The sequence below is a fragment of the Wolffia australiana genome, chromosome 7 (assembly GCF_029677425.1).
Source record: "Wolffia australiana isolate 7733 chromosome 7, ASM2967742v1".
NCBI classification, from domain to species: Eukaryota; Viridiplantae; Streptophyta; class Magnoliopsida; order Alismatales; family Araceae; genus Wolffia; species Wolffia australiana.
Genome location: NC_135841.1, coordinates 6,736,581 through 6,760,859, shown reverse-complemented (window position 1 = coordinate 6,760,859; position 24,279 = coordinate 6,736,581). Strand labels below are relative to the sequence as shown.

At 43.1% G+C, this 24,279-nt stretch overlaps 4 protein-coding genes across 6 annotated transcripts; 2 read left to right on the top strand and 2 right to left on the bottom strand.

The window, feature by feature from the left end:
• Positions 1-2,370: 2,370 nt before the first annotated feature.
• Positions 2,371-6,355, bottom strand: LOC144705887 (Integrase-type DNA-binding superfamily protein). The gene is made up of 7 exons (XM_078578741.1): positions 6,277-6,355; positions 5,752-5,810; positions 5,466-5,590; positions 4,166-4,253; positions 3,647-3,821; positions 3,149-3,270; positions 2,371-2,650 (listed from the first exon to the last, which is right to left on the bottom strand). The coding sequence occupies exons 2-7, from the start codon at positions 5,792-5,794 to the stop codon at positions 2,391-2,393; spliced, it is 813 nt and encodes a 270-aa protein (XP_078434867.1). The 5' UTR covers positions 5,795-5,810; positions 6,277-6,355; the 3' UTR covers positions 2,371-2,390.
• Positions 6,356-8,085: 1,730 nt separating this feature from the next.
• Positions 8,086-10,787, top strand: LOC144705884 (nuclear transport factor 2-like). Its single transcript, XM_078578739.1, has 10 exons — positions 8,086-8,243; positions 8,357-8,434; positions 8,531-8,668; positions 8,744-9,029; positions 9,102-9,343; positions 9,436-9,592; positions 9,902-10,023; positions 10,097-10,162; positions 10,235-10,301; positions 10,370-10,787. Exons 2-10 carry the CDS (start codon positions 8,390-8,392, stop codon positions 10,609-10,611), a joined length of 1,365 nt encoding a protein of 454 aa, XP_078434865.1. The 5' UTR covers positions 8,086-8,243; positions 8,357-8,389; the 3' UTR covers positions 10,612-10,787.
• Positions 10,788-11,557: 770 nt separating this feature from the next.
• Positions 11,558-13,870, bottom strand: LOC144705885 (uncharacterized). Its single transcript, XM_078578740.1, has 6 exons — positions 13,456-13,870; positions 12,869-13,068; positions 12,158-12,298; positions 12,000-12,080; positions 11,784-11,914; positions 11,558-11,697 (listed from the first exon to the last, which is right to left on the bottom strand). Exons 1-6 carry the CDS (start codon positions 13,685-13,687, stop codon positions 11,655-11,657), a joined length of 828 nt encoding a protein of 275 aa, XP_078434866.1. The 5' UTR covers positions 13,688-13,870; the 3' UTR covers positions 11,558-11,654.
• A 3,177-nt stretch (positions 13,871-17,047) lies between these two features.
• LOC144705099 (RNA recognition motif (RRM)-containing protein) lies at positions 17,048-21,356 on the top strand. Of its 3 annotated transcripts, XR_013581980.1 has the most exons (8): positions 17,048-18,231; positions 18,298-18,805; positions 19,194-20,339; positions 20,444-20,503; positions 20,631-20,675; positions 20,790-20,857; positions 20,995-21,064; positions 21,221-21,356. XR_013581980.1 is itself a non-coding variant. In XM_078577629.1 (3 exons), the coding sequence occupies exons 1-3, from the start codon at positions 17,247-17,249 to the stop codon at positions 20,284-20,286; spliced, it is 2,586 nt and encodes an 861-aa protein (XP_078433755.1). In that variant the 5' UTR covers positions 17,048-17,246; the 3' UTR covers positions 20,287-20,570. The 3 variants fall into 3 exon arrangements, 1 of the variants encoding a protein (XP_078433755.1); XR_013581979.1 differs by having other exon boundaries at positions 19,194-20,503; XM_078577629.1 differs by lacking the exons at positions 20,631-20,675; positions 20,790-20,857; positions 20,995-21,064; positions 21,221-21,356 and having other exon boundaries at positions 19,194-20,570.
• Positions 21,357-24,279: the final 2,923 nt, after the last annotated feature.

Sequence of the window (24,279 nt, the reverse complement as noted above, 5' to 3'; positions counted from 1 at the left end):
CCGAGAGGGGCCATTGAGGAGGGGCAGTCAAGAGGTAAAGAGTTGGACTCTTTGCTTCAGCGCACTATGCGGCACGTCCAACCAGCACCTGTGTCAACGAGGTCGGTGTGGGATGAATTCAACCAATACCTTACGGAGATTGTGCCTAATGAGGGTGTGTTCACTCCACTATCTTGGTGGGCCAACACGAGGGCAAAGTGTTTCCCCTTACTTGCAGCCGTTACGAGGGACCTATTATCCGCATGTGCGACGAGCGCTCCTGCCAAGCGCATGTTCTCAGTTGGCAACGCTATTGTCACGTACAAGCGATCACGTCTATCGCTAATAGGCATCGAAACACTAATCACTTTGAAGTGTTGGCTCCGTGCGGCCAACAAACGGCGGTACAATGACGTTGAGCTAGATTCGGATGGTGACGATGAACAAGATGGTGTGGTCGCATGTGCTCGAGGTACACATCACTTAAATGAACTACATTTTCCTATTTTTACGTAATCATCGTTACTTATTTCTTATCTTGTGCTACGCAGGTGATGATCAAGTAAGCACAACCCTTTGACAGAGCCGTGGGGAAATTTCTACGGGAAGTGTGTGTTTTTGACAGAGCCATTGTCATATGTAGTTAGTGAACTTTGCTACTACTATAGAGTTAATGACGTATATAACTTTATAATTTTATTTAGAGAATTTTGAAACATTTTCCTAAAATTCTTTTGAATATCCCTAAATTAAATTACTAGAAAGATTCAAATTACAAATTAAATATAATAATTTATATAAAAATAAATAGACCTTTTCACTTCTTGTTAAATAGACCTTTGAATATCCGTCATTACTATATTCCTCTATCTATCCAATAAATAATCTTAATATCACTCAAAAAAATAATCCCTATAATTAAATATCATGCCAAGTAGTATACTTACTCCTCTATCTTCATAATTACATATCATGCTAAACTGTAAATCTAATGTAACCTTTCTACTAATATCTTACATTCTCTCGTTATTATTAATTTATTACTCCTATTACTAACTATTTCTAGTATCTATAGACAATATAAATTATATCATGCACCTTTATTCTCCCATGCATTTGCCATGGTATGCATTTCATCCTCTCTTATATTTTAATTCCATTCATTGCTTACATTACTATAAAGAATCAGATTACAATTAAATTTAATAAGTTTTATGAAATGTTATATATGAATATATTCTACAAATTATCCATTAATAATATATATACTCATCTCATAAATATTGTCACTCTTTGACATAATCTTCTAGCTCCCTCTCTATCTGATTTCTTTTACTCTTCCAATAAGTCAAATCTCACTCTCCCACCATCTCTCTCTCTCTCTCTCTCTCTGTGGGTGTCTCTTTCTATATGTGTTTCACCCTATTTCTCTCTCTCTCTCTCTCTCTCTCTCTCTCTCTTAATCTGAAGCTCTTAACCTATATCTATAATCTACATCAACCAAATAATCTTTATATAATTAGATGTTATCTTCCCTAATCCATCAAATTGTTATCCCGTTTTTCCTATGTCCTTCCTTTTATCTTCTACTAAAAAAAATACCCCTCTTCACTATTTTATAATCTTAATATCCGTCAATACTATATTTCCCTATCCTATCCCATATATAATCTTATTATCACTATAAAAAATAATCACTGTAATTCAACTTCAAGCTAAGCTAAGTATACTTACTCCTCTACCTTAATTATAAATCTAAAATAACACTTCCTCTAATATCACACACTCCCCTTATTAATGAACCATCAGATTTATAATTCCTATCAATAACTATCTCCAGTATCTATAAAAAATATTAATTATAATATGCACTTTTATTGTCTCAGTTCCTCGACATATGTTTCTCAATTTCGACTGTTCTACATATGTCTCAATTTCTCAACATTAATATATATCCATCATTACTCATTACTATATGTCTCAATTTCGACATATTAATTTCAACATTCAACAATTATACGTGAAAAATACACTTTTATTTAAATTAAGAAGTGGCATCTAGGGCGCGCGATATGTCACTTACTGATATCGCGGTTGAGGCTAATATAAACTTCCAAAAATTTTAAGATGTTCCAATATGGGATCAGGTTGGGATTGGAAAAAAACATGATATCGGTTTCCGATATCCAGCATCCGGTATCCGTCCCGTCCTTCCGCATATGGTATCCAGTACTGGTATCCGTCCACCCCTATAGAGACGGATATTGGTCGATATCCGATATCTGGGACCGTCCCATTTTTTCCCGGATATCTGATATCGGTTGTCCGAATCCAGATGACGGACAGATACCGGTTGGGCGAACACTACACCCCCCCCCCCGCCGTCCTAGTTTTAATTAAAAAGGATTTTTTTATTTGCCGAGGTCTGAAGAAAGGGCCTTCATAGGTAAATAGAATAGACAATGAGAAATACATAAATATATGTATGTATAATTTACGGTATGTGTTGCCTTGTTACTAAATTGCGCCTGTATTTTCTGCGAGCTTGGGTTGGCCGGCTGTGTCACCGCTCGCTCTGATCGTCCTCTGAGGTGGATTTTTCCTCCTTCCCCGCGCTGCCCCCCTTCCCTGCACCCCTGCTGCCACCCTCCTCTGATGCTCTGCATTTGACCTTAATGATGATGATGATGATGATGCTCATGATCATAGTAAGGTTGACTAGTAGACAAGTTAGATTAAATCATATAGCTGACCAGACAGGTCATGACTGATGGATGCCGATAGGTTGACTGATAGAGATGCAGATATTTTGGATGAACATATACATCAATTGACTGCTTTACAAATATGGGCAGATGTTTTAGAGATAAATAAATGTATATGCATATATATATAAATACATAGAAATAAATGGATGAGTGGTATGAAAGGGGAAAAAATATACAAATATATATGTATGTATAGGAGAGAGATATATACTCACTCTTGAAGGAGATAAACATATACATAGGTAGACTGGTTTAAAAATATATTAGATGAACATATACATAGTCTGGTTTACACATATGGGTATATGGATGGACATATCAATAGATAGGTGTACACATAGATGGATATGTTGACTGATTGCTAAAATAAGGATACATATAAGAGGGATATAGATACATACTCTTGAAGGAAATGGCCTGGCGGGTAATCTCCAAGAATTCTTCCCACTTGAACTGCCGCAACTCCCTCTTCTCGTCCTCAGAGAGATCAAAGTTGGGCTCTCGCCCGCACATGAATGCAGCCCTGCAGGAAGCCAATGGTTGGACCTATTAAAAAGCTAACAACATAGTACAAACACTGGCTGATTTCTTTCTAGTGGTCCCCTACTATATTAAACTACTGGCCTGCTAATGTAGGATACTAAATCATAACTAGTGGCAAAGAAGCAACAAGATCATTGAAGCCTACATCCCACTACAGAAGGGTTCTCAATTTCCAAACACAACTCACACTACTGATTAAATTCCAAGGGCCTCAAGTCAATCAATAGGTAGAGTAAACTACACTAAAGTGTTAGATCCACTATCTAAGTTATTAGTGGGCTTGTTTGTTTATTCTATTGAAATACTGATTCGAGGCCATCATACATAAGCATTTGTGTGTGTTTTTTTTGGTTTACCTGTCGTACAATCGGGCGGCCTCCTCTTGAGATCCGACGGTGCCGAGGTGGATCTGCTTCTTGTCAACCTTGATGGCCGCCTGCCACTTCATGTTCTTGAAGTAGACTCCTCTCATGGCGCACGGCTCCTGGTTCTCCACATGCTTTCTCCGGTGCCGCTTCCTTCGTTTGACCCCTGTAATTCAAAAGTCAACGAGTTATTTCTCTCTCTATGACCCAGCTCTCAAAAGTCAATGACCTGTTTCTATCTCTACGACTTGATATTCAAAGTTGACAACTCGTGTATCTCTATGATCCTAATCTCAAACTTTAAAGACTTTATTCTCTATCTAAGACCCTAATCTGAAAAGTCAATGACTATCTGACACTACGAATTATCTCAAAAGTAAACGATTGTTTCTCTTTATTACGACGGGAATATCAAAATTCAATGATAATGTCCACTGTACGCCTAGTGTCTCAAAAGTCAACGGAATATGTCTCTCTCTACGATATGAATATAAAACGTCAACGCTTCACCTTGGTGTTCATCGAGGGCGGGCTCTGCTTTGATGGAGCTCGCACTGGACGCGCTGAATGGCGCAGGCACTGCCTCGGAAATGTCGACCTGGGAGAACTCACAATGGAGGAGATAGAGAGAGAGAGAGTGAGAGAAAGAGAGACAAGAGAGAGAGGTAGAAAGAAAGGTGGCGCAAGAGAGAGAGAGAGGAAAGAGAGACGAGTGAGAGAGGTAGACGGAAAGGTGGCGCATAAGAGAGAGAGAGAGAGAGACAGGAGAGAGAGAGATAGAAGGAAAGGTGGCGCATAAGAGAGAGAGAGAGAGACAGGAGAGAGAGAGAGAGGAAAGAGAGACGAGTGAGAGAGATAGAAGGAAAGGTGGAGAAGGAGAGAGAGAGGAAAGAGAGACGAGTGAGAGAGATAGAAGGAAAGGTGGAGAAGGAGAGAGAGAGAGAGTGAGACAGGAGAGAGAGAGAGAGTGAGACAGGAGAGAGAGATAGAAGGAAAGGTGGAGAAGGAGAGAGAGAGAGAGAGAGACAGGAGAGAGAGATAGAAGGAAAGGTGGAGAAGGAGAGAGAGAGAGAGAGTGAGACAGGAGAGAGAGATAGAAGGAAAGGTGGGGCAGAAGAGAGAGAGAGAGTGAGACAGGAGAGAGATATAGAAGGAAAGGTGGCGCAGAGAAGAGAGGAAGAGAGAGTGAGACTGGAGAGAGGTAGAAGCAAAGCTGGGGCAGAAGAGAGAGAGTGAGACAGGAGAGAGGTAGAAGCAAAGCTCGCGCAGAAGAGAGAGAGAGCGAGAGATAGAAGGAAAGGTGGCGAAGAAGAGAGAGTGAGACAGGAGAGAGAGATAGAAGGAAAGGTGGCGAAGAAGAGAGAGTGAGACAGGAGAGAGAGATAGAAGGAAAGGTGGCGAAGACGAGAGACGTAGAAAGAAAGGTGGCGCAGAAGAGAGAGAGAGAGTGAGTGAGTCAGTGAGAAAGGAGAGAGCGAGACAGTAGAGAGAGATAGAAGGAAAACTGGCGCAGAAGAGAGAGGGAGAGAGAGGAAAGTGAGACAGGAGAGAGAAGTAGAAGGAAAGGTGGCGTAGAAGAGAGAGAGTGAATGGCGAGTCAGGAGAGAGAGATAGAAAGAAAGGTGGCGCACAAGAGTGAGTGAGAATGAAAGGTAAGTCAGAACAGAGAGAGAAAAGCGAGTCAGAGGAGAGAGGGAGATGACGATGAGATAGAAATGAAAATGAAGTAAAAGAGACGGAGATTAAGTTGAGATAGAAGAGAGAGAGATGCAGGCGATACAGAAGAGATAGAGAGAGAGATGGAGCATACCTCTTTATGATCATTAGAATCCGTCGACGCTTCCGGATGCTCGGATATCGATTTGACGTTGTGATTGTCTACAACTATCTCATTCTCATTCGATGTGGGGGGCTTCGTAGATGCTGCGGTTTTTCCTGAGAAAATACAAAACTCAGAACCAGCGACTCTCAACCCAAGAACAAGGAAATCGGTTTCAATTTTGACCAAAAACTTCGGTGGGGAACGAGGCCGCGGAGATGTATTAGATTGGAAATATAGAGAGAGAGATAGATCGATAGAGAGAGATGGCGTGTACCAGAGTAGAATCCCAAGTACTTGCGCCTTCGAACGCTGACCATTGCTGGATTCTCTCTCCTGCCCAGCAAAAAAGTTTTTAAACGCGAAGAAAAAAGTTTTCATAGATGACATAGCTTCCAAGAAAATCTCACCGTAAATTACTATTATACACGGCATGAAAGCGAAGAACAATATGAGAGATGCGTCGAAAAGAAAAAAAAAGAAACAAAAAACTCGGTTGAAATTCGCGCGGTTCAGACCACACCCCCGATTCGCATCTCAGTCAAATGGAGCTCAGCCCTGTTCTTCAGGAAGAGTCGAAGTTGCTCTGAAGGGCAATGTTCCACGATTGTAATTCGATGAAACCGGAAAGAAAAAAACGATGAAAAATTTCAAGCGACGATAATTAAACTTTCTATTCGTTCATTCTCGAGCTTCTGCCCATCAAAACACGAACACCGCCCCTAAATTAGCGAGAGTAAACCTCAAATCAATCCTCCGCGGCCGATTAACTCCAGAATTCAGGCAGAATTGAAGAACAAACCTGGCTGTTTCTAAAGCTCGACAATTCCCCGGCAAGAACAGCGATAATCCAACCTTCCGTGGCGTTTCCCCGGCCAACTCAAACCCGGAAGAAGATCAGCAGTTCCTCCATGAACAGCCCCTGCAAGAGCCTCAACTCCCATCTCAATCATCAAACAACAGCCACAGCGAGATTAGAGATTGAAACTACGGATAATCGAAGCTTACCTGAAGGTGGCGGAGAAAAATTAATCAAGTCAACCCAGAAGAAGAACAGTCTCCAAACGTCTCCTGAAGATCAAGAACAAGAACAAGAACAAGAAATCGGAGGCCAGCCCTTCTTCCTTTGCAAGAACATAAAACTCGGGTTGAATCAAATCGTCACCTTCTTATTATATTCGTCACCTTCGAAATCTCCAGCGAAGACCGTGCCGATTTTACCCCTCTTGACTGAATCAGACGTTCTAGGGAGGAGGGGTATTTTCGTCATTTGATATACTCTCATCGCCTCCGGGTTGGCCGCCGACGCGCCCCGCCGTAATGGTTGGGGAAATGGAGAAAGGTGGCCGCGGGATGATATTCTCACCCTTCCACGGCCCGTCCACGTCGCTGACTCGGCCCGGCGCGGAGCGTAGCGTGGGCGGGGTGAGGATAACACCCATGACGGCGCCCATGATGTTACGTGAGTCGATGTTGGTTTGCGCGCGGCGTTGACTCTTCTGCGGTGTGGTCACCGGCTCTGGGCACATCCAACGGCGGAGGAGCTGTAACTGTCGGTCGTTGGAGCTCGGCGGTAATCTCACCGCGGTGACTTTTACCACACCCGGTTGACTTATTCCTTTGTTACTCGGTTGACGATCACAACGGCGGAGGAGCTGTATCTTCTTCGTCCTTTTATTTTTTACTCGGTTGACGATGGCGTTGACGACGACGGACTAATGCGGAGTCTCTAAACTCTATCATGAGATTGTCATCTCAATTTTTAACAAAATTGACTAATAAAATATACACTATGTCGCCCTTCTATGTTGCACTATCATATTAGATGCGCTATTTGGAACTGTTTTGTTTAGGAGCCGTCCCCTTCACAGCAATTTGCATTGGGGAACTGACGCGCTTTGAAACCAAGACTCTGACTGTCGTTGCCTAAATAATAAGTCAAAAGAATAAGAAAAGATGAATAAAAGGAGAAGAACAATATAATAGTAAGAGACGAAGAATAGGAGAAGATGAAAAAGAGAGAAGAAAAGCGACAAATATGGAAATATTTATAGCAAATAAGAATAAGAAATGAAGATCGAGGAAGAAGAAGAGAAGAAAAAGAGAAGAGTAAGAAAGTAAGATGAAAATATTAATACAATAATATAAATAGAATTAGAAATGAAGAATCAAAGTAGAAAAAATAAAATAAAACAGGAAGAGGATAAAAAGAAAATGGACAAAACGAGGGAAGAAAAAAGAAGAACAGAGGAAGAGGGCGAGACGGGGAAGGGGGGTAGACGGCCAGCGCAAACATGGAAGGGCCGGCTGGTGCAAGTGGGGAGAGGGGGGGGCAGCACGAATGTGAAAAGGGGGTTGGTTGACTAAACCGGTCCACTTCCCAGTCTGTTTGACCCTCAGACCCTGAAATGGCTGACCGACAGTCCCAGCCCAGTCCGGTCTGACCGGTCCCATGTCCAAAATAACAAACTCTACAAACAACAGTATGGTAATGACAACGATGACGGTGACGAAGACGTTGACGACGACGACGACGACGAACGGAAGACGACGATAACGACTTTTGTTGCTGGGCTATTTTTTGGTAAGGCCCATTATGGCCCAGTTTTGCGAGGGTTCTTCCGCGCGCTTTGATCTCGCCTATTTTCTCGCGTTCTTAGAAGTTTCGGGGGGTGCTGTTTCAACAAGTTCGCTTGATCCGGAGTTGAGCGAAACCCTAGCCGGATTGTCGACGGAGTCTGCCTCTGAGGGATCGGCGCAGCCGCCGCGGTAACTCTCGCCTAATCCCTACTTTCTGTTGTATTTCTCTTCCGATCTCTCTCAGTCGCGGATCTGTTCTCCAATCGACTCTTCGCTTTGGTTTTGATCTGTTGCGTTTCCAGGATACTGCGATCTCTTGCTTCTCGCATCGGAAAATGGCGTCGCAGAGTCCGCAGACCGTTTCCGCTCCCCCGCAAGTGGTACGGTGCTTCTGCTTCATTGCCGATCCTCCATCTTTCTGGCGATTCGGTTTTTGATTTCGTTTTCGTGATTCTTATCTGATTCTCATGCCGCAGGTCGGGAACGCCTTTGTTCAACAGTATTATCACATACTGCACCAGTCCCCCGAGCTTGTCCACCGCTTTTACCAGGATTCCAGCAATCTGAGTCGCCCCGATTCTGAAGGCGTGATGAGTACCATCACTACCACGCAGGTACCGAAGCGCTCACTTCTTCGATCGGCTGTTTGACTTTTTTTAGTCTTCTGATGATTTCCCCTGTTGATCTAGGCGATTGATGCGAAGATATTGTCGCTGGAGTTCAAGGATTACAGCGCGGAGATCAAGACGGTGGATGCGCAGGATTCCTTCAACGGTTCCGTGATTGTGCTTGTGACGGGCTACCTGACTGGAAAAGACAATATCAAGAAAAACTTCACTCAGACTTTCTTACTGGCGCGTCAGGGGGGTGCCTACTTTGTTCTGAATGATATATTCAGGTATGTGGATTCGGCGGACGAGGAGGATACTCAAGACACACACGAGGAACACGAAGAATCAACAGTCCAAGAACATGGTATTTTTTGCCAAATACCATCTTTTCTTCCTCTATTTTTTAAGGAAATTTCTCATCGCTCTTATTTTCTAGTTACTGAGGAAGTCGAAGAAGTGGGAATTGAAGAGGCCACTGTCACGCCTTCGATCGAGGAAACAGAGGCGAAAAATGAAGAACCCATTGTTCAGGAAAACAGTCGGGAAGCAGAGGCTGATGAAGGAAACACAAAGATTGAGGCAGTGGATGAAACCCCCAAAATTTCTGTGGTCACTGCCGTTGACCCTAGCCCTGGAGCTGCTCTTGAAGAAGCCCCAAAGAAGTCGTATGCGTCCATAGTGAGTTACATACATTAAACAACATAATTCAATATCATCGGGTTAAAGTTGGATTTTTTATTGTTTTCTTATTCGTTCGAAACTATTTACAGCTGAAAGTGATGAAGGAGAATTCGTCTCCACCGTCGGTTCCTTCTGCGATCATATCAGCAAGGCCTCCTACTGTGATCTCAGAATGGCAACCTGCTCCTGCCCCAGCGTCGTCCCCTCCACAACCTGAGTCACACGTTTCTGAACCGGAGCCGGAAGGTATGTTCCCCTGCCTCTTTCTGATCTAGTAATATTAAGATTCAATCGATACCAACTCTGCTAGAAGCGAAGCCGATATCAAGGGCACTACTTTTTCTAGAATTTGCGGGGTTTGGCTTCTAGAATTTGAAACCTTGGGTTTGATTCCATATTAAGATTCAAGCGCGACATACTGTGATAAAAATTATAGTTGATAGCAAGAGGGATACACTTCCTCTGAGGCAGGATGTTGTTCTTCAACAACTTTGCAAAATTTGGGGGAAAAAAACGTTGAAAAAATCTGCAGTAACCCCCCGTTTACTTTGGCAGCTGATGGGCACTCGATCTATGTAAAGAGCCTTCCTTTGAATGCGACGACGGCCCAGCTCGAAGAGGAGTTCAAGAGGTTCGGTCCCATCAAGCCCGGTGGGGTCCAAGTTCGTAGCAACAAGGTTGTATTTTTTAAAAAATTATTATTCTTTGAATTATATGCATCTGTTCTGACGTGGGTTTTGTGTCTCACAGCAACAAGGGTTTTGTTTCGGTTTTGTGGAGTTTGAGTCGGCCGCCGCCGTCCAGAGTGCCATCGAGGTAAGTCAAAGACAACGGTGCCGAGGTAAAAAGTCAACGATTAGGTTTGAGTTGACCATTGGGTTCTTTCAGGCATCGCCGGTCACAATCGGGGGTCGGCCGGCCTACGTGGAAGAGAAGCGCCCGTCGGGGTCGAGAGGTGAGTCAAAGCTTGACCACGTCAACGGTCTTCTCATCGGTCTCTGCTGACGTCCTTCGTGTTCTCAGGGGGCAGCCGTGGCCGATACCCGCCTGGAAGAGGCGGCAGTTTCCGCAGTGGCGACGGGTTCCGTGGCGGCGACGGGGTTAGGCCACGTGGCGGCTTTGGGGGCAGGGGCTACGTTGGTGGCAGCGGTGGCGGCCGTCAAGAGTTCGTCAGCCGCGTCGGTGGTGGCCGTGGATACCAGCGTGTTGACCCGACCCGCGCCAAGGGCGTCGCTGCGTCTCCCGGCGTATCAGCTCCGGCTTAATTAAGCCCTGTTGACCGGCCGAGACACATGGCGTCCAGAAACTTCCCGTTGACCTCTGCTCCCTCTGTAGTATCTCTTCCCCTCCACTTTTTTTATAATTTCTTGTTCACTAAGTTATGACACGATTGCGTCCTGGCGCAGCCATTTTTTGTGAGTCCATGTTATTTCTAAGAAAATTCTAGAGAGAGCAACAATCAAATGAGTGGCAGATGAAGAGAGGGGGGAGGGGGGGGGGTCAGTCTTGTTGACGACGGAGATGTAGCAGAGAGATTTTTGTCGAGCTATTTTTTCAGCAGAACCTCCCTACTGTATTGTAGACGTGGGTGTTCGGTTCTTTTTGTGCGAATTGTTTGTTCTGTTTGGGTTTTACGAACAGAACAAAGACGAATTCGAACAGAACATTGAACAGACCCGTGTGTGATTCTTTTGTTCGCTTTATGCGAATTTTGTTCGAATGTGCGAATTTTGTTCGTTTTTGAATATAAAAAAGAACAGAACAAAGAACAAGGCCTGTGCAGTTCTTTCGTGCAAATTTTCTGTTTGTTTCAAACAAACAGAACAGAACAACCATGTTTACTGTATCATCACCTCTGTCGAGTTTAACCACCAAGTTCGGCATGGATTGGAGTGGTTTCTCAAGAAATGAAAGCAGACTTCCATATCCAAGCTTAGCTCAGACGTAGCTCGCTTCTTTTTGGGTGTGAAGCGGCGTCAGACCGAAAAAATACCCAACAACTCTGCCGCCGAGTACCTCAACAACATATCCGTCACCATTTTCCCCGTCGTCGGCATGATCTTCCCTTTGCCGCCAAAGCCGCCAACACCTCTGGAGATATCCTCCGCAGATTGCCAGGCAAAGGCAGAGAAGATGGTGAATATAAGTAGATTCCACATGGAATCGATTGTTTCAATTTCTCAAGCCGGCCAGATTATGCAAGAGTCCCCCTAAAAATTTGTTCTCAGCTTAATAAAAATATAGATTTTAGTCAGAAGAGAGAATTTCCAGTTGCTTTTACAACGACAAAAAGTCAACGCGCCGGCGGTCAAACTGCAGACGGGAAGCTCAGCAGCTCTCCGTACATGACGCTGTCAAAGAAAGTCAAAGAGAAGGGTCAATGCCTGAAGTCAAACCTGAGAAAAGACCAAAAAGTCAAATACAAGGTAGGGCCCACCTCTTGGCATAGTAGTAGCAGAAGTCTGCCAAGATGAAGGTCTGAACAATCTCGGCGAGGAGAACCATTGGAATCCAGAAAACGCCGCCGGATCCATAATCTTTGAAGAAATTTCCACGCGACTCTGAGATCTGCGATCGACATGCGAAACCGGGCGATCCGATTGTTCAGGGTGGTTGACATGGAATGCTTAATTGTGATAATATTCAATCCTACCCGGAGAATCCAGTGGGCACAGCCCAGGAATCTGGCCAGACCCAGAGCGAACACATAGCGAGCAGTGAAGGGCTCCACCATCTAGGGGAAGAAATCGCCGGAGATTATGGTTAGAACTGGTTTATTTTATTCATAATGTATGTATTGGGGATGCATACCTTGGCGTTTTGCATCACATGAAGCTGAGGCAAGACCGAGATGGCTTCCAAGTACACGGCGAAGGCCCAGATCATGTAGTTCATCTCTGCTCTGTGGGAATATGGATGAATGCAGAAGGCCAAGATCACGCATGGAATTACCTGCATAAAAAGGATTTAGCGTGACCCGTGCTATGATTTTTGTAAATTTGCTCATTTTGGAAGAAGGTCGAAGGAAAAGATGAAAATTCCCATCTGGAGTTCTTAAGAGGTTTGATGTTTAGCATGACCCCTGTTATGATTTTTGTAAATTTTTTCTCACTGGAAGAATTCAAAGGAAAAGATGAAAATTCCCATCCGGGCTTCTGCAATGTATTGATGTTTAGCATGAATCATGCTATAATTTTGCCAATTTTGTCCGCATCAATCTAAGTCAATATATGATATACCCAGATGGGGGGTTTCCGCAAAGTTAAGAAATCAAGAATGACCCATGTCATGATTTTGGGAAATTTTATCCACACCATCCGAAGTCGTTGAAGATGATGACTATTCCAAACCCGGGTTTTTGCAAAAATATGAAATTTAGCAAGCATGACCCATGGCCCATGTTGAAATTTTGGCCGATTATCCCACATTATTAGAAGCCAGTGGAGAAGACGGAGATTCCAAGCAACGATTACCCGAAGTTATGAAAATTGGCAGAGAAATGAAAGAGATAAGGGTGATTACCAGGGCATATCTAGGCATATTGTCTAAGTCTTCAACGTAAGTTGACTTGAGTTTGATGCGCATCATGTAAATGACCCAACCGGTGAACAGAAGCGTGGCGAAATCCAGGAATGTGTGGATGTCCTTCTCCATGACCACACTGCAGTACAGTCTCGCCGCCAAGAACAGCGCCGTCAGCTCTTGGCTCTTCAGAGATAGCCCTACAAATCCCAAAAAAATTGGCTCTTAAATTCACTAAACAATATAATTCTCAAACGGACGTTACATAGGGTATTTCCGATTGAATTCCAATTTGACAAACAGAAAATCGTGTCAACCTGAAATTACAGAGAAAATGCTCAAAGATGGGATTTGAAATTAACAATCGGAAAACAAAACCTTTTAAAATCCATCACTAAACGACGTAAATATCAAATCGGATCGGGTGGAATCGCTTACTTCCCTTAAAAAAACTGAGAAATTAAAAAAATTAGCATAATCCCGATTCGACAAATCCATGAGAAAACAGGTTCCAAAAAAAATATCTTAACCAAAATCGTTATTTTCCTGATTTGCGGATGGGGAAAAACGATTTCAGAGGAACCCACCGGAGCATGTTTTCTGACGGGCGAGCTTGTAGGCGAGGACGACGATTCCAGCGGCGTGGACGGCCTCGGAGGCGACGAAGAAGTGGTTATGATCGCGAACAATAAGCTTGAGCACGGCCAGGATTATAAGCAAAGAGGCGACGCCGACGACGGCCTTCACCTTCACCGACTGCTTCCGCACCCACAGGAAGAGAGCGTTTAAGGGATCTCGCGAACTCGTCTTCTTTCCCATGGTGAAAGACGGAAGCTTGAGAGAAACCCAGATGGGGAGGAGGAAGAAGAAGAAGAAGGGAAGAGGAAGAGAGGAATGGATTATGGATGGGGGGGTAGTCACAGCTGGGGCATGGTGTATTGGGGGTTTTATGGCGGCCTCCCGGTCTCCCTGTTCTCACAGGTAACGTGTGTCTTCTGGTTGCCGCCTTCGTCAACACCCCCAAAGTGTCAAATGTCAATCAATTCTCACCTACGCGTCAGAATCTCTCTCTATCTTGCCCTCTCTCTTCATCTCTCTCTCTTCCTCTCTCTCTCTCTCTCTCCTCTTTCTCGCACTATCCTGCGCTCTCTCTCCTCTCTTACTCCCCCTCTTTCTATCCCCTCTCTCTATCTATCTTGCTATCTCACTCTCTCTCTCCTATCTTTCTCTATCTTGCTCTCTTTCTCTCTCTCTCTCTCTCCTCTTTTTCTTTCTCTCCTGTCTTTCTACATCTTGTCCACTCTTTCCATCTCTATCTCTCTCTCCTAACTTTCTTTCTCTCCTATCTTTCTCTATTTTGCTCTCTCTCTCTCGCTCCTCTTTTTCTTTCGCTCCAATCTTTCTCTATCTTGCCCTCTTTCTCTCTCTCTCTCTCCTCTTTTTCTTTCACTCCTATCTTTCTCTATCTTGATCTCTTTCTCTCTCTCTCTTTCCTCTTTTTCTTTCGCTCCAATCTTTCTCTATATTGCTCTCTTTCTCTCTCTCTCTCTCCTCTTTTTCTTTCGCTCCAATCTTTCTTTTCTCTATCTTGCTCTCTTTCTCTCTCTCTCTCTCTCCTCTTTTTCTTTCACTCCTATCTTTCTCTATCTTGATCTCTTTCTCTCTCTCTCTTTCCTCTTTTTCTTTCGCTCCAATCTTTCTCTATATTGCTCTCTTTCTCTCTCTCTCTCTCCTCTTTTTCTTTCGCTCCAATCTTTCTTTTCTCTATCTTGCTCTCTTTCTCTCTCTCTCTCTCTCCTCTTTTTCTTTCACTCCTATCTTTCTCTATCTTGATCTCTTTCTCTCTCTCTCTCTCTCTCTCCTCTTTTTCTTTCACTCCTACCTTTCTCTATCTTGATCTCTCTCTCTGTCCTCTTTTTCTTTCACTCCTACCTTTCTCTATCTTGATCTCTCTCTCTCTCTCTCTCTCTCTCTCTCTCCTCTTTTTCTTTCCCCCCTCCCTTTCTCTATCTTGATCTCTTTCTCTCTCTCTGTCCTCTTTTTCTTTCACTCCTACCTTTCTCTATCTTGATCTCTTTCTCTCTCTCTCTCTCTCTGTCCTCTTTTTCTTTCACTCCTACCTTTCTCTATCTTGATCTCTTTCTCTCTCTCTCTCTCTCTCTCTCTCTCTCTCCTCTTTTTCTTTCACTCCTACCTTTCTCTATCTTGATCTCTTTCTCTCTCTCTGTCCTCTTTTTCTTTCACTCCTACCTTTCTCTATCTTGATCTCTTTCTCTCTCTCTCTCTGTCCTCTTTTTCTTTCACTCCTACCTTTCTCTATCTTGATCTCTTTCTCTCTCTCTCTCTCTCTCTCTCCTCTTTTTCTTTCACTCCTACCTTTCTCTATCTTGATCTCTCTCTCTCTGTCCTCTTTTTCTTTCACTGCTACCTTTCTCTATCTTGATCTCTTTCTCTCTCTCTCTCTCTCTCCTCTTTTTCTTTCACTCCTACCTTTCTCTATCTTGATCTCTCTCTCTCTCCTCTTTTTCTTTCACTCCTACCTTTCTCTATCTTGATCTCTCTCTCTCCTCTCTTTCTTTCACTCCTACCTTTCTCTATCTTGATCTCTCTCTCTCTCCTCTTTTTCTTTCTCTCCTATCTTTCTCTATCTTGCTCTCTTTCTCTCTCTCTCTCTCTCTCCTCTTTTTCTTCAACTCCTATTAGTCCTATATTTCTCTATCTTGCTCTCTTTCTCTCTCTCTCTCTCTCCTCTTTTTCTTCAACTCCTATTAGTCCTATATTTCTCTATCTTGCTCTCTTTCTCTCTCTCTCTCTCTCTCCTCTTTTTCTTCTACTCCTATTAGTCCTATATTTCTCTATCTTGCTCTCTTTCTCTCTCTCTCTCTCTCCTCTTTTTCTTTCGCTCCAATCTTTCTCTATCTTGCTCTCTTTCTCTCTCTCTCTCTCCTCTTTTTCTTTCACTCCTATCTTTCTCTATCTTGCTCTCTTTCTCTCTCTCTCTCTCTCTCCTCTTTTTCTTTCACTCCTATCTTTCTCTAACTTGATCTCTCTCTCTCTCTCCTCTTTTTCTTTCTCTCCTATCTTTCTCTGTCTTGCTCTCTTTCTCTCTCTCTCTCTCTCTCTCTCTCTCCTCTTTTTCTTTCTCTCCTATCTTTCTCTACCTTGCTCTCTTTCTCTCGCTCTCTCTCCTCTTTTTCTTTCTCTCCTATCTTTCTCTATCTAGCTCTCTCTCTCCCCTCTTTTTCTCCATCTTGCTCTCTTTCTGTATATCTCTCTCCTCTTTTCCTCTATCCTGCTCTCTTTCTTTATATCTCTCTCCTCTTTTCCTCTGGCTTGCTATCTTTCTCTAAACCTCTCTCCTCTTTTTCTCCATCTTGCTCTCTTTCTTTATATCTCTATCCTCTCTTTCTCTATATATCTCTCCTCCTTTTCTCTATATATTTTTTTCTCTATATCTCTCCCCTCTTTTCCTCCATCTTGCTCTCTTTCTCTATGCCTCTATCCTCTCTTTTTCCTCTATCTCGCTCTCTCTCTCTATATATCTCTCCGCTCTTTCTCCATCTTGCTCTCTTTCTCTATATCTCTATCTTGCTCTCTCTATATATCTCTCTCCTCTTTTTCTCTATCTTGCACTCTCTCTCTCCTCTTTCCCTATCTTGTTCTCTTTCTATCTCCCTCTCCTCTCTTTTCCTGTCTTACTTTCTTTTTCCTCTCTCTCTCTCTCTCTCTATCTTTGTCTCTCCTCTTTCTTTCTCTCTCTTCTCTCTTTCTATGTCTGTGTGCTAAGTCAAAGCCCATGGTCAGCCGCCGTCTGTTCTGCCAGCCGATACAACACAGTCTACCGACCGCTTTGTTTCTTTTAGCAGACTCTTCTTCTTACTACATTTAATTGACCATTTTTTCATTAATTCAGTCTACTCCATAAGTCAACGCCACGTCACCCCCCCCAACCGATGCTATATTTTTATTAATATTACATCCTTTTTTAAGTTTTAACCGCCCCAGTAAATATTATTATTCGAAAACCGACCCCCCCCGTGAACTCTCCGCCGGGGCCAGGGTACATGCATTTAACGGCCAAGATTCGTTGAATCCTCCTCTTGATGGACGGCTTGGATTCGCCCGTAATTTAAAAAATCCCAAATCATATTTACTCTTTTTAGACAGGGATAGGGAGAGTTCTACGATGGTCGTTCTTCAGGGCGTTTCCGACCAGACGAGGTAGTCGGAAGATCCTCAAGCAGCTTCGATCTCTCCCCCGAAGCTCGCGATCTGGTTGATCTCGCGGTGGAATGGCCATCGGCGATCGGTAATCTTCCCAATTTTTGATATTTCTGTTCTTTTTCCTTGATCGAACGAGGCGATTAGGGTTCCTGCAATGTCGGATCGGAGTATTACCAGTGTGAAGCCGATATGGATGAAGCAAGCGGAGGAGGCGAAGCTGAAGAGCGAAGCGGAGAAGGCCGCCGCGGCGAAGGCGGCCTTCGAGGCGACATTCAAAGGGGTCGAAATGGCCTCCGAGGAGGGGAAAGAACCGGTCGATTCTGATTCCGATCGAGAGGATGAAGAAGACCGGCTACAAGGCAGGCCCGTCGGCCCGATCGATCCCGCCAAGTGCACTGCCGCCGGACCCGGCATCGCCGGAGGCGCTGCCTGTGCGCCAACCTCCTTCGTGGTGGTCGCCAAGGACGCCGACGGCCGGAAGCTTCTCACTGGAGGGGCAAAGCTGGGAGTGAAGATATCGCCCGGGCTCGGCGTTGGCGGGGCAGACCAAGAAGGCACCGTCAAAGACCAAGGAGACGGCTCCTACAGCATAACCTACGCCGTGCCCAAGCGAGGCAATTACATGGTAAGCGTGGAATGCGATGGGAAGCCGATCATGGGCAGCCCATTTCCTGTGTTCTTCAGCGCCGGCCCGGCCGCAGGGGCCGCCGCCGCGGTCACGGCGGCGCCGGTCCTTCCTTACCCAAATCTAGTTAACCAGACGATGCCCAACATGCCGAATTACGCCGGGTCGGTATCGGGGGCCTTCCCCGGATTGCTGGGGATGATTCCTGGAGCTGCCGCCGGAGCCTCCGGCGGCGGTTTAGTTCTACCGGGCATTGGGGCATCTCTTGGTGAAGTTTGCAGGGAGTATCTTAGTGGGAGATGCAGCAAGACTGATTGCAAGTACGCTCACCCACCTCATAATCTACTTATGATGGCGATTGCGGCGACGACGAGCATGGGGACTCTGAGTCAGCAGCCGATGGCGCCGTCTGCGGCCGCAATGGCTGCCGCCCAGGCAATTGTCGCTGCTCAAGCTCTCCAAGCTCATGCCACCCAGATGCAGGCCCAGGCTAAATCCAACGGAGACACCCCCGGTTTGTTCTCTGCATTGATCTCATTTTTTAAAAAAAATTGTGTTGAGTCGTTTAATTTTATTCCAGATAAAACTGATTCCTTGAAGAAAACAGTGCAAGTGAGCAACCTGAGCCCGCTTCTTACGGTGGAGCATCTTAAACAGCTATTTGGTTACTGTGGAACTGTTGTTGATTGTGTGATCACCGATACAAAGCATTTTGCTTACGTAGAATATGCAAAGCCGGAGGAAGCCACTGCTGCCCTCCACCTCAACAACATGGATGTCGGCGGTCGTCGCCTGAACGTCGAAATGGCGAAGTCGCTACCTTCTAAGCCTGCTGTTACAAGTTCTCCTTCGTCCTCTGCCCAGCAATCATCTCTTCCGTTGATGATGCAGCAAGCTGTTGCCATGCAGCAAATGCAGTTCCAGCAGTCACTGATCATGCAGCAAAATTTGGCAGCACAGCAGGCCGCCACACGTGCCGCTACGATGAAGTCAGCTACTGAAATGGCTGCAGCGAGAGCCGCAGAAATAAGCAAAAAGCTGAAGGCTGAGATGCCCATCGACGAAAAGGAGGAGTCTACAAAATCCAGGTGAGTAAATTTCTTTGCTTTGAACTGATAACGTGTAGTTAATAGTATTTATTACGCCATTATTATTAAAATTTAACATTTGATTATTCATTAAGTTGTTTAGTTATCATTTAGGTGCTTCATACATTTCAGGCTCATGCAGATGCCGTTGGAAAACATTTTTTCTTGAGTCCAGGAAATCAAGTTTTGTCTCACGAAACCAACTCTTTTTTTACTGGAAATAGTTTATATTGAAATTTACTTTTCGCAGAGAATTTGTGGCGTCTGTTAATTCATAAAAGAGAAAAAATAAACCAACGAATTGAATTCAACATTGTGTTGATTGTTTTACCCAAAATACAATCTTATTTTAAGATGGATCATTAACTTTTTTTTAATGATTTTTGAGGTCGTCATCTCCCGCTCGGCAATCCAAGTCTAGATCAAGGTCACCAATCAGGTACCGAAGAAGCCGACGATCAAGGTCGCCATTGTTGCCTCGGAGACGATCCCGTGACAGAAGATCAAGGTCACCCATAAGATCTCGCCGGAGGCGTCACTACACGCCAGAGCGAAGGTCATTCAGAGATGACAGAGAGGACAGAGACTACAAAAGAAGAGACAGAGAGAGATCGCGCGATCATGTCTCTCACAGTTCAAGGAGACGCAGCATGAGCAGGAGCTTAAGTCCACGAAAGAGAAGATCGCCATCGCCCAGGAGGAGTAGAGAGAGAAAATCATCTCGAGCTGTGTCAAGGTCTCCAAGGCATCATTTACGGAACAAGTCGCCGACAAGGAGTACCCAAGAATCGAGCTCTCGTAAACACAAGCACTCTAGATCGAGCTCGAAAGGGAGAAGACATCATTCCCCTGAAAAAGAAGATAAGACGGGTGACGTGGATGAAAGTTTGGGGGTCGGTGATTCAGATGACAAACACAATGAGAAGTTGGGAAATGCCCATATCCCTAAAACGCATGAAAAATCAAGTTCAAAGAAGAGAAGTCATGATAAAAGAGATGGCGCAGGTAGAGAGAGAGACAACAAGGGAAGAGATGAAAAGTCAAGCTCGAAGCACAAAAGGCATGACAAAGACAATAAAACAGAGGTTGAAAGCACAAATGCTTCTGCTCATCCAAGTTCCAGATCTCGCAAGAGGAACACAAGGAAGGCTGAAGAGGAAAGGGGCGGTTCTTTATCTCCCGTGCTGGAAAACTCTATAGAGAAAGATGAAACAGGTTGTAAGCCGGAGATCGAAGGGGAAAGTGTCGACTATCATAGTCCAAATAAACAATCGGGGAACTGTTCGTTGGAAACTTCGGATTCTGTTTTAGGGCCGAGGGAGGATGATTTGTTACCATCAGGCAATGTGACATCGGAAGGGGAAAAGCTCAAGAACTGCCCTATCGATGACAATTCTTTCGCCTGTGATGAAGGTTTCAAGGTCGTCGGTGTTACCCATGAAGAAACCGCAACTGTGGGCGAATCCCAATCCCATAGTTAAATCCAATGGCTTCTCATAGACCTGAAGTTTTTTCGGAAGGAAGCCCATGAAGTGTTAGGCTATATCGAAAGATTTTTACTGCTTATTTTCTCCACAAACCTGACTTTGACTCAACACTTAAGGTTTAGTGCTGCCTCTGTGCGCTCTGTCCCTGCAGGTTAGTGAGCAGATTGTGGGGCAGTTGGCGGATGGTCTTATTTTCTTTCTCCTGAACCAGGTTGTCACTGAATGTTTGTACCAAAAATTATTCTTCTTATTTGATGTATTGTCATGAGGGTTGGGCTTGGCCGGTGCTTGACGAGGAACTTTTCTGATTTCTTCCTCGAGCTGCTCTTCTCCTGCAGGTTCTTATTAATGTTGAAGAATGGGATGGACATACATTTCATGAGGTGCATCACTTTTGCCATTGCGCGTGATATCTGCCCACTAGTGGGTTCGATTTTTGCTTATCTCTCTTGTTTTTGTTTACACTCCTTCCCCCCACCTCTCTTACTGAGTGGCAGGATGCTACATTTGAAGAAGGGAAAGAGTTATGGGCCGGAAAGCGGGGAAGATGATGTTTCGATATGGGGTTAGAACATTGATTTGATAAGATCTCTAAACTACATAGTGACTGAGGATATTTGATGTCCATGCACATGAGGCTTCCTCTTCAAGCTCCCTTTAACAGTGTGTTTTTGGCGGCTGTCATCTCTCTGAAATCTACAGGTCGGCGACACGGGTGGGCTTTTGGTGTCCTGGGAGAACTAGAAGGATTTGGGAAGAACTAGGAATATGGGTGAGTGGAGATCGGACTGGGATATTTTTCTGTAGCTCTAAGAGTGTCAAAGAAAACTGAGAAAATAGTTTTAAAGCATTTTAAAAGAAAAAAAACCGGATGGGTTGATCCATCCTGGTTTTTGGCTCTTATATCATCATCTTACATCTTTTGTAGGTTTGGTGTCATGCAGAAATCTGCCGTGGTCCGGCTGTACTTGATAGGAGTGTCTTCTGAATTGATCAGACTAATGTATTCCTATTGTACGTATAAGGGTATTTCTTGATTTAGGATGTACTGAAATTGTGGCCAAGTTTGATCTTCTGTAGCTTAGTATTCTGCAATATTTCTCAGGGAAAGAGACTCTGAGAGTTCTATGTTGGTTTGTCCCATTGCCTTGACTAATGTCAAGGTGATATCCTCTTGTTCCTTCGTTTTGGACAATTTAACCTGATTTCCTTCAACTTGTAGCAAAGAGATGCAATCCATACATAATCACGAGGGCCTACCAGTGAAGATACACAAAATGTTTACAAATTTGTGCAAAAAGAAGTTTAATTCAAAGTCTATGTAGAGGGTTCTTCCAAATTTGGATAAAAAAATGTTCTGGAAGCTTGAGTTTGATTTGACGCCTAGTTCAAATGATTTCTCTTTCAGGCTAATGGTAGGAGTAAATTCACTTTCCTTACGTAGATGTGGAGGTCTAGTCCTTTCTCGATTGAGATCATGAAATGGCTTCTTTGATTGGTTCTACTGTTTTTCCTCCGATGAATATCCTTTCTCGATTGAGATCATGAAATGACTTCTTTGATTGATTCTATTGTTTTTCCTCTGATGAATATTTAAATTCCAAGGTTGACATCAAATGGATGGAGTTCCAATCTTTATAGCTTTTAATATTGACATCATAGTGTTAAAACTTTTACATTGAATTCTTAAAGACTGAAATTTAGTATTCGATTTTGATCACGAAGCTTGATTTCAGAAGTTCACTAAATGTTTACTCAATTCCCTTCGATCCACCATTTTTTCTCTTTTTGCCTGAAGAACTCTGTTTTTTAGACCGGTGTATGCGGCCCAGCTCACAGCTATTCTCCTTCTCGTCTATCTGAATGCAGGTAAAAAAAAGTGATTAAATGGACTGAGCTCAAAGACGGGTGGGATAAGAATCAAGAATTGATTATTCTCTAAGAAATACTTGGATTAGAGGATGATTTAGAGAAAAGAGTCTTGGGCCGAATCTATAGGAAAGTGGACTGTATATATATATATACATTTATATATATGTATATATATAAATCTCTAGGAAAGTGTACATATATTGTGGATAGATAAAGAGTGATCCTCCGTTCTGTCCCTTTGCATCATAAGTTATCTGCCCATATCTCTGGACGAAGGGCAGACTCAAATTGATGAAGACAAATGAGCATACATAAGAAACTGATTTGAAAAAACCGTAAAAATATATACGAGCATATATCTATGCTTATATTTCTATTTATACATAGATATATCTAAGTCTATATCTGTCTATTTCTATTTCCTTGCCCATGTCCATGTCTATGCCCATGTCTATATCTGAATCTATTTGTACAGCTAGACTTCTACTACCAATACTAACATCAATACTTATTCTGATATCCATAACTAAAACATATTCATATCAGTACCTATAACTATCTCCATTTCCATATTTTTATTTCTCATGGTTGTATCAAAAGTAGGGCACACCTATCAGCACTTGTCCTAATTTATGAAGTTGGCCCTAATAGAATCCATATTCTGATATGAGACATCAGTTACTATTAGCTATTTTATTGTTTGATATCTACAAGTAATAACTGATTTCTGCAAAAAAATTCAGTACAGGCATCAGTTTAATGAGATATTAGTAGATTGCGATAATTGTGTGAATGGTAATATATTGGATTTGTATGGATGGATACCGAGCCCTAATGATAATAAGCTTATCAATATTTAATCATACCTACTCTGACATGGCCAACTGATATTTGCATTGGGATGAGCAAGCCCTATCTAGTAGGTAGAAATTAAAAGTTGCATTGCTATTATTATCAATTTTATTGATTGTAAAAACAAATGTTCCCATCTTGACTGCATAATCAATTTCGTGAACTCATTGAATTTGAGCTGTGACAATCTGGAGTCTCATGACAAGGGATTCGCAGATCATAGCGGACTATAATCATCCAATGATAATGTGCCATTGGTGTCTTGGGTCTATTACCATGTACACATATAGATGTGAATTGACATGGTTAAAATCAGGTAAAATACCGTGCAATATTCATATGGATCAATTTTGTAAACTCTTTCCCTACAGAAAAGATGCTATCCATCCTTAGTGTTTCCACACAATTAGAAATAAGATCAATAATTCCAACCACATGAGAAAAATAGACCACATTATTAGCAATGTGTTGATGATTGATAAGCCAAAAATAGGGATAAATTTTACATAATTTTAATCCCTTGTCATTCTCAATTTTGTCTTATACAATAAAATTTGTAAAACCTTAACTTAAGATGTATAGAGATAAGTAAAGGTATTGTTTAAGGGAATCTAGTAAGGAATTCAATTTGATGTTTTCTTGATAATTCAACCCTAATTAGAGTTAATGTGATCTTCAACGAAGATCAAATCAACCTAATTAGACAAGGAAATTAGAAAGGGGGGTAGAAGAAATGAGAGGAATAGAAGAAATAAGGGGCTCTAAATTGAATTATTTGATCCAATTGAAAGGATCAAATTATTCAATTAGATAGGTTGCGAGGGAAATTTTGATTTGTTTTGGTTGGTTCCGTAGGCTTGATAATTCAGAAATGACTACTTTATTGGATAATAAAATGGGAAATTTAATCTCCTAGAACTTTAACCTTTTTTGTAAGTTCTTTTCTTACTATGCACTTGGAATAGTTAGGTAAATCTCTCAATTTCTCCTCTCAATCTCTCAATGTCGCTCAAGCCAAGCGATTTAGAAGTTTAGACCAAAATCAAGAAGAAAGATCAAAAAATTCAACATCATCCAAAATACACCAAAAAATCAAATACAAAGAAGGAAAAAGTACCAAACAGGTTGATCCAAGCTGGAGCTCCTCTCTGGCTTGCAGATGTGATGGAGCACCATCCAGAATGAGCTCCCGCTCTCAAAATTCAGCTTTTATACTTTGGTTACCTGGTGAAAATTACCATTTTACCCCCATTAGTAATTAAT

Bases quoted from the DNA above. Each gene is read 5' to 3' on its own strand.
- LOC144705884 (XM_078578739.1), top strand. From the start codon at position 8,390: ATGGCGTCGCAGAGTCCGCAGACCGTTTCCGCTCCCCCGCAAGTG. The intron at 9,593-9,901 runs GTATGTTCCCCT...TTACTTTGGCAG, and splicing joins TTCTGAACCGGAGCCGGAAG to CTGATGGGCACTCGATCTAT. The intron at 10,024-10,096 runs GTTGTATTTTTT...TGTGTCTCACAG, and splicing joins TCCAAGTTCGTAGCAACAAG to CAACAAGGGTTTTGTTTCGG.
- LOC144705887 (XM_078578741.1), bottom strand. From the start codon at position 5,794: ATGGTCAGCGTTCGAAGGCGCAAGTACTTGGGATTCTACTCTG. The intron at 5,591-5,751 runs GTACACGCCATC...GTATTTTCTCAG, and splicing joins GTACTTGGGATTCTACTCTG to GAAAAACCGCAGCATCTACG. The intron at 3,822-4,165 runs GTGAAGCGTTGA...TTTGAATTACAG, and splicing joins CGCCCTCGATGAACACCAAG to GGGTCAAACGAAGGAAGCGG.
- LOC144705885 (XM_078578740.1), bottom strand. From the start codon at position 13,687: ATGGGAAAGAAGACGAGTTCGCGAGATCCCTTAAACGCTCTCTTCCTG. The intron at 13,069-13,455 runs GTGGGTTCCTCT...TGGGATTTGTAG, and splicing joins CCGTCAGAAAACATGCTCCG to GGCTATCTCTGAAGAGCCAA. The intron at 11,915-11,999 runs GTAGGATTGAAT...TGTCGATCGCAG, and splicing joins GTGCCCACTGGATTCTCCGG to ATCTCAGAGTCGCGTGGAAA.
- LOC144705099 (XM_078577629.1), top strand. From the start codon at position 17,247: ATGTCGGATCGGAGTATTACCAGTGTGAAGCCGATATGGATGAAGCAA. The intron at 18,232-18,297 runs GTTTGTTCTCTG...ATTTTATTCCAG, and splicing joins ATCCAACGGAGACACCCCCG to ATAAAACTGATTCCTTGAAG. The intron at 18,806-19,193 runs GTGAGTAAATTT...ATGATTTTTGAG, and splicing joins GAGGAGTCTACAAAATCCAG to GTCGTCATCTCCCGCTCGGC.